Source organism: Oryzias latipes, chromosome 6 (assembly GCF_002234675.1).
Source record: "Oryzias latipes chromosome 6, ASM223467v1".
In the NCBI taxonomy this organism is placed as follows: domain Eukaryota; kingdom Metazoa; phylum Chordata; class Actinopteri; order Beloniformes; family Adrianichthyidae; genus Oryzias; species Oryzias latipes.
Genome location: NC_019864.2, coordinates 18,965,307 through 18,979,514, shown reverse-complemented (window position 1 = coordinate 18,979,514; position 14,208 = coordinate 18,965,307). Strand labels below are relative to the sequence as shown.

The window sequence follows — 14,208 nt, the reverse complement described above, 5'->3', positions numbered from 1 at the left end:
AAAAATAAAATATTATTTTGCTCAAATCCATCTCTCATTAAAAACATCTACCTTCATATAGTTTATTTTTCCATCCGTTTATTGTTAGTGATTTGATATTTTTTTCCAGTTTATTGTGATCTTTTTTTTTTTTGCAATTACTAATAAAATATATAGTACACTTCTTTGTTTCCCTCTTTAATATATAATTAGGTATTACACCTAGTAAATAGTATTATATCTGAAGACATTTCCTTTTAAAGTATTTTTTTAATTAATTCTTTAACTTTGATCCAATAATCTTTCATAAAGGGACAGTCCCAAAATCTGTGTTTGCTCTCCTATCTTTCCATTTTTTCTCCAACATGGCGATGATGACAATGAAAGTAAACATTTTCAATATGAAACGAAAGTTCCACTTTGGTTAACCCATAAAAACCCATCGGTGTAACAAAAGAACATCACAAATGTTTTTTTTAAAACACAAACAAACAAATGTGTTCTTTATTTTGGTAATAATGCCCTAACGTAAAGATAATATTCTGGATTCAAAAATAAGTAGTAATTGAACAGAAAGGTGCATCATATTTTTTTGTGTTGAATATCAACCTTCATCCATCATGCCATCCCTGGCTTTGTGGGACATGTGGTGGGCTTTGGACATGTTTACAGTCTCACTACAACATGAAACATCCCGATTTGAATAAAGAAATAGTCAGAAATGCAATCTTAATCTTTATTTTCTTCATTCATGTCCTCCATCCTGAGAGAAATGCTACAAGAACACTATTTTCATCAGGGAAGGTCTTTAAAACAAAAAGAAGGGCTGTCTTTACTTCATATTTAACAAAGTAAAAGCGTCAGGAGATCCTTTAGGGTCCTCTCCTTCAGAGGAATACAAAGAATGGATGCTCGAGACGTGATGCTGCAGACGGGGATGTTCTCTCAGCGTCGCCATTGGAGTCCGAATCCGCTCCAGGTTTTCCGGGCCGCTCCTCGCCACCTTATCCGTAGCACTATGTGTTTATGTGTGAGACGCCGACTCTTGTTTACAGCAGCGATTCCACGGAGGGGCAGAGACCCGCAGCCGACGCTACCTGACGGCGGACCGGAGGAGAACCGCATGTGGATGTAGCACGCGCGCAGCAGACCTCCCCTGTTTCTCTTCATCGAGCGCGCGAGGAGAAACGCAAAGCGAGAAAAGGGACTCTGCGTGGACTCACGCTCCCTCCCACCCCAGCCGAGGTCGTCTAGCTTGGAGACCCATTCTCCTGCGTGGCACAAGTCTGGGATTTTCTTTCAGCGGTAGATTTCCGGACGGATCGCTGACGCGAGTCCGGGCAGAGCAGGTCGGGGGGGTGGTTTTTTGGGGGAGCCGGGACGCGTCCGCTGGGTCAACCTGGGGCTGTGCTGGTTTGAATGGCACAAGCAAACGGATTTTTCATTCATTTTTCAAGCTCGCAGCCACCACCCCTGCGGATCTGAACGGGTTTTTTCCCTGCCCCCCCTCCTCCTCCTCGCGCGCGCGCCTCACCGTCGCACAGTCACTCGCACGAGGGATTATTGTTATTTTACCGTGGTGGTAAAGGCTTCTGTTTAAAGTCATTGTTTCTTTCTTAACAACAACCTGGCCCGAGCGCACAGTTGTTTTCAAGAGATGGAGAATGACGATGGAGATTACCATCATTTATCCGGGAAAATCACTGGCCTGTGTTCCATACCAGCCAAAGGATATGGGGATAGGCAAAAATAGCAGACTGTTTTAGCCTTTAGATATCTATACATGTCTATTTATCAAACGATCCCCTTTTCCCCAAATCTCCTGTGCGCATTTATTTATGTTTTAGAGCAAAGCCAGAATAAAGGGCGAGCAGACTACCAAAGAGTAGTCATTTTTAATATATATATATAAATATATTTCCCCATTTTTAATCGCACATGCTCTCTGAGGAGCACATGCGTACAACCCTTTTATTTTGTTTTGGATCAATTTCCAGCTGACTTTGAGAGGAAAATAATGACCTGGAACGTGGTATCAGTAACATCGATGGGCAGGCTGACCTTGTTTTGGGGTCTGATGCTGTCTGTCTCCGCTGTCTGCATTTGCTCCACATATGGAGAGGGTGAGTATTGGTTAAATTCATTTTTTTCTTCCTGCCAGATTGCATTGGTGAAAGAGGAGGAGGAGGAGGAGGAGGAGGCCTGGGGAGCTCACACGCTTTTTTTTTTTTTTTTTTACAAATTCAACATTTTGAAAGAAAGACTTAGGTCGAATATGAAGTAAAGTATTATTTTGAATGTGTTAAGTGGAAGAAAAATGACAAATATAAGTGAATTGCTCAGTTTGGGGCTAGAGTATGGAGTGTGACAAAAGCCGGCTGTTACGAAAACTGTTTGCTTTAGGAGACCATGTGGCACAGCTGCTGTCCGTTGGTTGGTGACCACGGTTAGCTAAAAGAGTCGCCACAGAAAGCAGGCTGCTTCGAATGGACCCCTCAGGTAGTTTAGAGCGGGGGTGATCTCAAGTAATGACGGTAAAATTTGACCGTGAGTCACTCTGGAGGCAGAGGATGAGGCTTCTAATGGAGCGGAGATGAAGGTTACTACGACCATGTGGACAATTCGCGTTCGTAGTGTCGCGTCGTGAACACCCTAATTCTGCTGGCCCATCACAACGCCGGAGTAAAATTGCAATAAGGTTGATGTAAACGATGCCAATGGATTACCGATTAAAAAACAGGTTACAAAATAAATATTTTGAATATATCTATTTACAACTGACTGAAATCAAGATTTTTTTTCTATATCAAATTGCATTTTGTAATTGATTTCTTTTTACTTTTTTGTTTCCTTTTTTTTTAAAGCATATTGCTTATAAAACAAAACAAAAACATTTTTGTGAAAAAAAAATTTGGTCAGAATTTTCTTTGTCTTTTACTTTACTGGTAATGACCTCAAAACAGTAGTTTATTTAGCTTAATTCCGGTGTAGGTACCATAACGTTAGACCTGGGGGGTATTCCAGAAAGCAGGTTATGCTAGCTCCCACGGTAAGTTTGAGGCTAAGGAAGTTGATAACCTCAGCTTTCGGTTCCAGAAATGGAGGTATGTTTCAGGATATGTCAAGTTGCCATGGCAACTCATGCTCTGAACATTACTGGTCCGGAGCAGGTTTAGTTGAAGCTTAGTTTGTTTTCAGAGAGGTGAAGCAGCATGGCGTATCCATTTGAAGATGATTTAGTGGATGAAAAAGCTCAGATAATACTTTTTCCACCCTGAGAGGGTGATAAGACCACTTATGGATGTTGGAAAAATAAACTTTTTTCTTTGATCTAACTTAATTATTTGCTTCAGTTAAGATAAATCATTTTTTGTTAAGTCAGCTTAAAAATAACACATAGTTTTCAGACAATTATTTTTCTTTCATTCAAATTAATTCAGTTAAGTAGGTGTAACTTTGGTGCTGCTGTTAGAGCGGCACCGCAAAGGATTCTGGGATACCATTCCCTTTGCCTGTATAGACGGATTTGGGTTTAAGTGTGGGTTTTTGACCAAATGTGTTTAGTTGTTTAGCTGTTTTACTATGCTTTGCCGAGTTATTTTGTCCTACTATGCTTAAGTCTCTGCACCATGAGTGAGAGAAAGGGAAAGGATGATGAGTTTATATTGCACCTCTACTCATCTAAGCTGTAATGACAGTATTGGAAAAGTTTTAAATCAATTTATGTACTCTGTACATGTAGTTTTGTTCTTTTTATTGTTATACAAATGAGTATATCTGCCGGCTCAAACTTAAACATATGAGAGTTCAAGAATTATAATTAATCAAAATGGAAAAAAATATTAATTGAATTGGAGTAGTAATATGACATTTAGTTAGATAAATATGTAAATTTGAGTTGTATAAACAATTATTGAGTTTTATAGACGTAGGAAATTAGGTTAAATAAATTTAACTCAATTACTTGTTACCAATAGAAGTAATTCATTTAAGTTGGCAAAATTGGATAAGTTATATATATATATATATATATATATATATATATATATATATATATATATATATATATATATACACACACACACACAGACACATTGGAAAGATCAGCATATATATATCGCTTTATATCGCCGAATCTATACTGCAGCGGTGGTGCAGCGCGACGCGGACTATTTGTTACTTGGCGCCGCGCTACTTAACAAATTGTCAGGTTTTTTGTGAGAAAAGGGATCCAAATTGGAAAAAAACAAGAATTAAGGACTAAAAACTGGTTACTATTGATTTCTTTTGTAAGTGACCATGGTATAAGCGGGTTAATGGCCTTCGAAGTGTACATTATCACTTTTTAACGCACTTCGTGTGGGATGGTTCAGACTTCCACGGTGTGCATTAAAAAGTGATAATCCATACTTCGTAGGCCATTAACCCTAACATATATAATGTTGCCCTTTGAGCTGATTTTCTTATCTCTCCTGGTGTGACATATTTAATCTGTTAGCTCTCAGATTAAACACTAGGCATCAATTACTGTCCTCAATACCATCATGATTGCCACCTTTAGACCACAGATCATGCTTGTGTGTGTTACATGGACTGCATCCCCTTGAGAATGTTTGACAACAATGCCAAATCCCTTTTGTTAATTCACTTGTTATCCAAAGGCGAGTAATACTTAGTGTGGAAAGGAGCTACTCTGAGCAGTCTCTGTTGAGATTCAATCAGAGACAAAATATTAGTTCTCAGTGGCTGATGGTCTCACCTCTGTTGGCTTTTTTGATACCCCTAAGCTTGGTGAAAAAGGCTGGGAGTCGCTGCCCTAAGATGCCGGTGGTGTATTATCCATCAAACCTCGCATAGGAAAGAATTCAGTGAGGAGGACTGTTTAGAATAGCAGGATTGGTGTCATCGCTTTCGCTTGAGTGTTTACTTTGCAGGATGGTTGGAGGTCACAATTTCCAGCTTTGGTGATCACTTGGTGGGAAAAAAAAACACGCCAAAGATCTGCATTTGGACTTTTAAATTATCTGTTCATTTTGATTATCCAGCCAAACCAATCGTGATTAAGTTGCTTTTTAAATCTCACTGCTGTAGACTTTCCGTGTCACGGTTTCCAAGTGTGTCTAAAAGAAGGAGAAAGTGCAGCAAAGCTAGAGCCTTTGTGTTTGGAAAATTGAGCAAAAGTGGGCTCATAACAGCCACAGAACTTCATTTAGTTCATTGGAATGGTGGTAGAGGTTCTGTGAGCGGATTTTGGAGATTGCACGCACGGTCGGTCCCCTTTACGGAGTGAGTGATGCGCTTAACTTCATCACTTGGCAGCACTACCTTTTGGTTATAAATAGATGTGTCACCATCGATGTTGGGCGCATGCATTGTGAGCGTAGAGGCGCCCACTGTGGTGTTCTGTGAGGGCAGGCCAGCGTTCCTCCTCAGTTGTTTATGAAAGAACACGCTGCTTTGGAAAACCTCATTGGAGGAATAAGTAATGAGATGTCACTGGGCATTGTGCTCAACAAGCACACCTCTCCTGCCTGTTCTACTGGGGGTTTGGGAAGAGCATGTGGCTGCTGTCACTCTACTTCAAGGTGCCCCAGTCCACCATATACCAGGTCGGACAGCTGCACGCAGCCTTTGATTTGCCCTTTGCCCATCGGACATCAGAATTGTGCACCTTATTAAGGATTGGAACGCGTATCACTGGGCTTGCCCAGTCCAACAATCTTCAGCAGCCTGTCCAGACTGCCAGCCGAGGTTTACGATGCTAAATTAAAGACTCTAATTCAAAGGGCACGTCATCAGATTTACTCAGAGGCTGTTTCTGGCTAACCGCATGTACATTATCAGTGGCTACTGCCTTAAGGGCCTGGACACTATTTTACAGTTTGGGATTGGAAGTGCTTGCTCCTCTAATACAGTGCTTTCACTTTTTATTCTGTCTGAACATGCTGAATGGAAAATGTAAAATTCCAGTCACATTTTGTCTGGTATTTTAGAAAAAGTATTTCTATTGCCTTGTGAATTGTATATTCAGGAGCGTTGCAAAACGTGGGATTCCTCAAAACGCAGCTCGTCATGGAGCTTTCCTCCAGCCCTCTTGCCTCATCCTGGATGAGGAGAGTAGTTATGTGAGAGTTGTTATGATAAGGAGTGTAGAGTTTCTGTTTTGGGTTTCGGTGATATCTGAACCTCAGTGTTTGAAGAAAGGTCTGCTGAGTGGAAGTGGCCCACCAGACTGCTGGTCAGATGACTTCCAGTGCAGTGGATTAGTGCCAGTTGATGTGGCAGGTGTGAGGTGATGTGACAGCATGGTGACATGCTCCCTTACAGTCTGAACATGTACAACATTTTAGAGGAAAGTAAGGAGGGCAAACGCTATATATTCCCCCATATGTTTTATTATTACAAATAACTTGTATAAAAGTATGACTCAAACAAAAACCTAAAGACCCAGTTCTATGGAAATTTTGCTTTTGTTGTTTTTAACATGTTCTTGTTGCATTTTTCTCATAATGGAGGAAATATATAGAAAATGAAGCTTTAAACTGCATATCTCAGTCTTTTTTATTTTTTTATTCAAATCGTTGTGAATGTGGAGCAAACAAAAAGTTGTTGTTTAAAAAAGATGATGTTACGCTGGGCGGGCAACAAGCTCCTGACTCCGCTCCATAGTGATGCATTCGCTCCTAGACGACTTGATCCATGTATGTTTTCGTTTTCCTCTTCCGAGTGGTGGCATCGGCTCAAAGCTGTACGGCTGGATAGCTATGATATTGCTTTCCTTTTTTTTTGCACCAGTATTGTTAGCTTGGGCGTGTGAGGGGCTGTAAAGATAATAAACCTACGGTAAACCTAAGCATAGGAATACATATACCATAGATAGATAGATAGATAGATAGATAGATATTCCGTAGTAACTTATTTAAACACTGGATGTGATAAACATTTTTACACCTAGTGTTCAGTTTGAGTATTTTGTTGCTGTTGTTTTTTAATCATCATTGATAGTCTACACGCATGCCTGAAGCGCCCCGGTTCAAGTTCCGGCTGGGTCCTTTCTGTGTGGAGTTTGCATGTTCACTCCGTACATGCGTGAGTTTTCTACTCGCGTATTACTGCCCAAAAACATGCATCATAGGTTAATTGATTACTCTAAATTGTCCCTAGGTGCGAGTGCAACGGGCTGGCGACCTGTCCAGGGTTTGCCCTACTTTTGCCCACCAGTAGCCGGGTTAGGCTCCAGCAACCCAGTAAGAGAAATAACAGGGTTAGAAAATGACTGAAATAGTCATCATTTAAAACAGAAATGACTGTGACATATTTCTAGCGTTTTTTAAATAATTGGGCCGCAAAGAACATTTACTTTTGCTGTCAACTAAATACTAAATATTATTTGAACTATTTTTGGAGCATCATTGAGTTTAGAATTTTATGTGATGCTAAACCCTCCCAATAAAAATAGAAGAAGGTGCTCCTCTTTCTTTCCCAGGGGTCATGTTTGCCTGTTCTTGTGCAGGTGTGCTCTCTCCGTGTGCGCTTGTTTGGTGACATCTCCACAGAGAGCAAGGCCAGGGTTTATCAATCATAAACACGAGCGGATGGATCTCATTTTGCTGTGGAGATATGCATGTTTACTCAGGAGTGTGAAAAGCAAAGAGACAACATAGTAGGGGGTGACACATGTGTGTACGATTACAGCTCAGTCTGGGGTGCTGTTATGGGTATTATGCAATGATTTATGACCCCCCCCCCCCCCTAATTTTTTTTTTTTTAGTAACTAAGTCTCATGTACGCATCTTTATTACCACAAAATCCTGTAATCATGGAAGCCTGTAGGTTTTCGTTGAGGCACAATCCGTCTCAGCCTTCCTTGCTAGGAAATGATTGGAATTCCTGGTACTTAACATGCCTAACGGGCAGAAGAATGGAATTGCAAAGAGGAGGGTGGTGTCATTCCTCTCTTTTTATTGTGTTTTGGAGCATTTTTTTTCTTCTTTACCTCCCCCCCGCCCACTTCTCAGAAATAGTGGATTGTAGTTTTGGGTTGTTTGCTGCTTTACTCTGGGACGGCCTCTCGATAGGCTTGGCTGAAATCTTATCTTTCCGCTGCCAGACGCCCCCTGATTTTATTAATGCCCTCATCAGGAAGTGGAGCCTAGAGCTTCTCTTTACTAACAAACAAATTAGTCTTTGTATTTGAGTGGCTCCACCCCTCCTCCCTCCCTCCCTCCCCAGCTGCTGGGGAAGCTGGAAGAAAATTCTCAATGAAACAAAGAAGACATGCAGCTCGATAGCTTACAAGTGGAGCCTCGGGGCATTCGGTGTTGATTGGAGAAAGCAAATACTATTTTCTAGTGGAGTAATTGTTTCCGTTCTAAATTTGGATGAGTAAAACCCCCAATCTGGCGCAAATATAGCCCACTGATCCCCAGAAACAACTCGGCTTACATTGTCATTTGGAGAAAAAAAACACATTAAAATGGCTTTTTTAGTCATTAAAGACAAAAGAAATTAAATTTTGGAGAGCTTTCTAGTGCAAATATCTATGCTATAGTTGGTTTTATGACAAACCTGTCAATAGTGGTATCTCTGCATCGTTTTCCATGTTTTTTCTTTTTAAGTTAGCCGTATTCTGACGGAAGTGGGTTAGACCCCTGTACTGAGATTTTGGCGATGTTTTAACACGGATCAAAGGCGAGCATTGCAAATGTTCAAGTCTTATTGGACATGCGCCGTGGCAGGGTCAGCGCACCAGTGTCCTAAGCCTCTTTTAAGAACGTAACAGGTTTAACTAAGGAGCTCATATGTCAAAGTATCTGCTGCACTGACTGTTCTTTGAGTGAGCTAATAAGTTATTTTAGGTACATTCAAAGAAATTATATATTTTTTCACATTTATTTTTGCAATTAAAGTCTTTATTTAAATACATTATTTAATCTGTAAATAACACATTTTGTTCAAGTAGGCCTTTAAATTCAAACAGATAAGTGTTTTTTTTTAACCAAAAAAAAAATGTTATAATTAAAAAGAATTTGCAAACACTTGAATAGGTAAGACAATTATTATGCATAAATTTCAAAATTGTCCTGTAAATATTAATCTCTAAAGGTATTACATTAATGAAAATTTTTTTGTTTTTTTTACAATAGTTTAGAAAATGAAACATGATAATGTTAAACCAGAAATTATAGAAAAAATGCATTTTAACCGGAATATGTGCTTTTCTAAATTATGGAAACAATAAAGAGGCAATAAACTATTATTTTGCTGGAATGGGTTGCTAACACGTCTGCATTTAAAATCCAGTTTATTTAGTCTGTAGATTTAGATTGACATGTTTGGGTTTTGCATTAATCGTGTTCTTTAAAATTTCTCCACCTTTTCAACTTTAGTTTCTCGTATGATGACATTTCTTCAGACAAGCACCTCATTGAATTGACATCAGCGTGATTGCTTTGCCCTGAATAAGCACTAGTGAGTTATGACACATACTACCATCTCACATATTGACCTCTTTCTGCAAAAAATAGCTTATATCTGAGCGGTATGCAGTTGTCTCTCTGTAAATGCACACCCTGGACTACTTGTTTGTGATTACGCATTGCTGACGCAGGAATAATATCCTGACAAATACTACTTAAAAGCTGTTTACAAAGGAATCAATACGGGATTTCATTTGTGGACATAAACACACCTATAATTTATAGTTAGGTTGATTACTCATTCAAGATATCACTTGAAGTAGAAAAGCTAAGCTAATAAGACCAGAGTGAAGATCTTATTGGAGAAAACATGTACTTTAAAAGAAAATATTTTTTGTCTTACTGTCTGAAACAAATTATTATAAATTAAAGAAATATCTGCCTTGAAAAGCTTGAGACCAATAACAGTTCATAAAATTCTACATGTACCTTTCTAATATTTTTGGAAAATAAAGTTGTTGAGGATTTACTTTTTGACCACAGAATGAAAGCCCAAACTATTACCACTCCACCACTCTACCTATCACCAGATAGGAAGTGTTTGCATTGAGCTGAGCTTTGTGCTGTACATGCTTCAAATTACTCAAAGAATTATAAATATGTGTTAAAAGCTTTTTTTTTTTGGGGGGGGGGGGGGGGGGTCTTTTCTGCCAACTGTGCCGAAGGATCTTAGCTTAATGATGTTCCCAACCAAGAATGAATGATGAACTGCTTGAGAAATGTTTGAAAGTGGCCTTATGACCTTTCTCTGACTGATTGGCAGCAACAGGTGCTTCTGTGAGGTTGATGCTAAATCACTTTCCACCCTGTTTTTTTTATCAAGTCTCTTAAAGTCTCTAAAATTCTTAAAAGGCTTTAAAAGAGGTAGAAAATGTTGAGTGCTTTATTTAGCAAGATCTGTTTACAACAAGTTATTTATTAAAATAAATGATTGCAGTGACATATATAAAAGCAATACTGTTGTTTTTTTTAGACTAGTCAATGAATTGGCCTGTTTGAGTGTCTTGGTATGGTAGTTTGGTCTCTTTAAACACACATGGACGAAAACACTTGTTTTTCTTTTCTTTTTTAATTTGGTATAAAATATTCACATATCAGCCATTTTTTGTATTTTAAGTTTAAAAATATTCATTGAACATAAGAGATTTCTGTTTTTAGGCTTTTTAAGATTGGGATAGCCAAAACGATAGTATCTTAAAGTTAGAAAAAGTTACTTTTCCCATGGTGAAGGCTATTTTTCTCCGATTTATTTTTTGCATGCACTGTCACTGAGTAATTGTGTAAACTGGCACATTTGAGCTGTTACTGGCAGTACAAGTGCAAGCAACCAAAACACGTTTGCTTTCAACTGCATAGGTAAGAATTCATCAAGCAAGCGTGTGTGTGTGTGTCTGAGCATGCATATGTGTGTGTTTTCCGTGGACGCTCCAGGCACTGTGGTTTCAAGTGTTGTTTTCCGAGCTCAGAAGTTGGCTCACGTATGTGCCTGGGTTATCTGAGGTGACTGCAAAGCTTTTATAGGGAAATGCAGTGTTTTGTGCCTGACGTGATGCAGAAATGATATCAAGTAAACTTTTGCATATTTGTGTAAAAGTAAATGGCATTTTCTCTATCTTGATGACATTTTCGCTCGTCTGTCTCGGAGCACGCAGAAAATGAATGAACTTCATTTTTACTATGGTATAACATGGTGTCCTAGGACTGTACACAGTCTTCCAGAGTTCAAGAAGACATTCTGCCAGGATTACTGTTTTAATTAACAGAAAAACGGGCTTCAAATAGAGTTTTAAATGGAACTCTGACATATCTGCTCAGTTGTGTTGCCTATTATATACAACCTTTCCATTTGTTTTAGCTTTAACTTCTGTTGGCTGAATGTGTTTTGCGTTGTTTTTAAACTGGACTAATGTGCTTTTTCTTTCTGTGTTCCAGTCTGTGAAAGCATGGACATCCGAAACGACATAAGTGAATTCAAGGTGCTGGAGAACTGCACGGTGGTTGAGGGTTACCTCCATATCCTCCTCATCAGCAAAAAAACCACCAACAACGTAGAGGCCTTACGTTCCCTCAGTTTCCCAAAGCTGACTGTCATCACTGACCATCTGCTGCTGTTTCGCGTTGCCGGCTTGGAGAGCCTCAGCACGCTGTTTCCCAACCTGAGTGTCATCCGTGGTCGCAATCTGTTCTACAACTACGCCTTGGTGATTTACGAGATGACCAGCTTAAAGGACATAGGCTTGTACAACCTGAGAAACATCACGCGCGGGGCTGTACGGGTTGCGAAGAACTCTGAACTTTGCTACCTGGACTCGGTGGACTGGTCTTTGATAACGGATGTTGTGTTCAACAATGTTTTCGATTTGAATAAGAAATTGGAAGAGTGCGATAACGTCTGCCCAGGCATCATGAAGAATAGCCCTCTTTGTCCCAGGACGTCGTACACGAACAAGTTAGACTATCGCTGCTGGAGCTCCAACCATTGCCAGAAAGGTAACCTTTATTCTTGTCTTTCATTTACTGGTAATTGAATTGTGGCCATTGCTAGTTCTGCTGGTGAGAAAATGCAGATGTGCCTTGAGTTTATAATATTCACCAGAAAGTGAGGCAAATGGATTTAAGAAGGATTTTTTTTTTCTTTTCCATCAGACCGTGGGATTTTTTTTGTGTGAGCCAAAGCAAACACTTCCTCTCTTCATTATAGAAACCTTGTCTTAGATCAGACTGTTTGAAGAGTGAAGGATGGCTGCAATATAGAGCACAAGGTATTTGAGAGACATTCTAAGTTGAGGTTAGAGTAGCCCTGCCAAGACGTGAGGTAGCCTACCAGTCTGGACCATTTCAGCTAAATATTTGCCCAAGGGACATTTTGCAATTTACGAAAAAGGGTGTATTGTAGACTCTTGGGGGAAGGTCTTCCTTGTTTAACATTGCCTGAGTGGTAGGGTCATGTATTTTTGAAGTAGTTCAGAGGAGGGTCATATAAATGAATGGGAGTTTTTCAATACCTTTTCAATAGTAGTGTTTGATTGGTTCCTGGTATTAGCAGTCCGGTGACCTCAGACATTCACAAAGCTCCTTTAGTGACTCTTAGCATGTTACGCGCACCCTCTCTTTCAGGTTTTTAAAGTTTTAGCTGCTTTACATAAAGATCAGTGGTTGTTTCAATAAAATTGTTTCTTTCATTTCCTCTTCAGGGTTTTTCAATTCTGCCAACGCTGAGATATAGATGGGACTTCTTGTACACTGTTTTCTGGCATAATCAGACCTTTGTTGTCTCTTGTTCTACCTAAGGCCTCCTGGCCATGTTGCATTTCATTAAGAGATACTGTTAATATCAGTTTTGTTTATGTTTTTCTACTAAAAATGTTTTTAATTTTAATTTATCTTACTTTTCTCAGTGCCTCACAGATTAGGGTGATACGTAAAGTAAGGGTCACATGTATTATTCTTCTAACACAAGAGACTATTGAGATTGTATTCAGAGGCTTAAATTCCTTCACAGATCCCACTTACAGAACAACACATGATGGTAAATGTTGGGTAATCAGAAATATGCAGGCATATTACCAGGATTCCTAATGGAAGCGGAACTGGTTAGTGTGTGGAATCTTGAGTGACCTGTCACTGACTGACGGCAGCATGCAAGGGGGTGACCATGAAATGAAATAGCGGAACCTCTGACCCTTACAGTTTGGCGCTGCTACTCTCTTGCAGGACATTTTGACGTAATGCCTTGTGTCAGTTTGGCCTATCAAACGAACCCTCAGTACAAACCACCAAATTGATTTGATCCAGCTAACTAGTCATCAAATGATGTCCAATTATTACACATCACTGCACTGTTGGGAGAGGGGAACAGTACTTGCATCAGTTACACATGATTGGTCACCATGTAGTTTAGGAAGTATAAAATAATTGGGAATCATATGTTGTGGCTCTCACAAGATCTCGACTCAGTTGACAAAATTTTCTGGAACTTTGGAATTGTTTTATGGTACTGCTCTCCACTATAATCCAAATTTCCTACAAGTGTCTTTTGGAAGCATACTACTGTCTCTTTTCTGTGGAATCCAAGAAAGAACGAAAGAAAGACGAACAACTATTAGTTTTAACACCATTTCAAAAAATGTTCATTCTTTCTAGCTTATTGTACATATGCAAGTGTGCTAAACAAGCCCCCACATTATATGCATCATCTATTACTTGTGTTTAGTCCCTTTTGCGGTCACTGGGTTGCTGGAGCCTATCCCAGCCACAGTTGGGGGAAGGCAGGGTATCTCCTTCATGGTGCGCCAGTCCATTACAGGGCTGCTCCCAGATTCCATGTCCTGGGTTTGAATCTAACCCCAAGGAGCCAAATATTGCAGTTCCTCAAATGACCACTGGAGGCTGTTTTCAGTAGGGGACAATTTCGCTTTACTGACATGTTAAATGGAAAACTTGACACCAAATTACCATATGTACAGCCGCCCATCATTTTTTTCCAATATATTTTACCTTATTTTCTACTTCTTGGATAGAGGGGCCCCCTGTAAAAGTGAAATGTTTTTCATTTGTAATATGGGTGTACTCAACAAATCTCTCTTCACTTTATCCCCTATAAGAATGTGATCAGTCAAATGTATATATGCAAATGTAGTTATTTTAAACCACCTTTGTTGAGTCCAGATTACCACAATTTATCAAATCTGAGACAGTCCCCCCCCCCATTGTTTCTCTGTAGGAATTTAGATCATTTTCCTTAAACCTG

The 14,208-nt window shown here is 39.5% G+C and overlaps 1 protein-coding gene across 1 annotated transcript in view; it reads left to right on the top strand.

Moving 5' to 3' along the window:
* The first annotated feature begins 941 nt into the window (after positions 1-941).
* The window catches only part of LOC101173298 (insulin-like growth factor 1 receptor), a 77,412-nt gene continuing 64,145 nt past the window's right edge, over positions 942-14,208 (top strand). The window contains exons 1-2 of the mRNA XM_004069661.4: positions 942-2,102; positions 11,391-11,948. Of these exons, the coding sequence (XP_004069709.1) occupies positions 1,997-2,102; positions 11,391-11,948 (664 nt within the window). The 5' untranslated portion in view covers positions 942-1,996. The remainder of the gene's footprint in view (positions 2,103-11,390; positions 11,949-14,208) is intronic.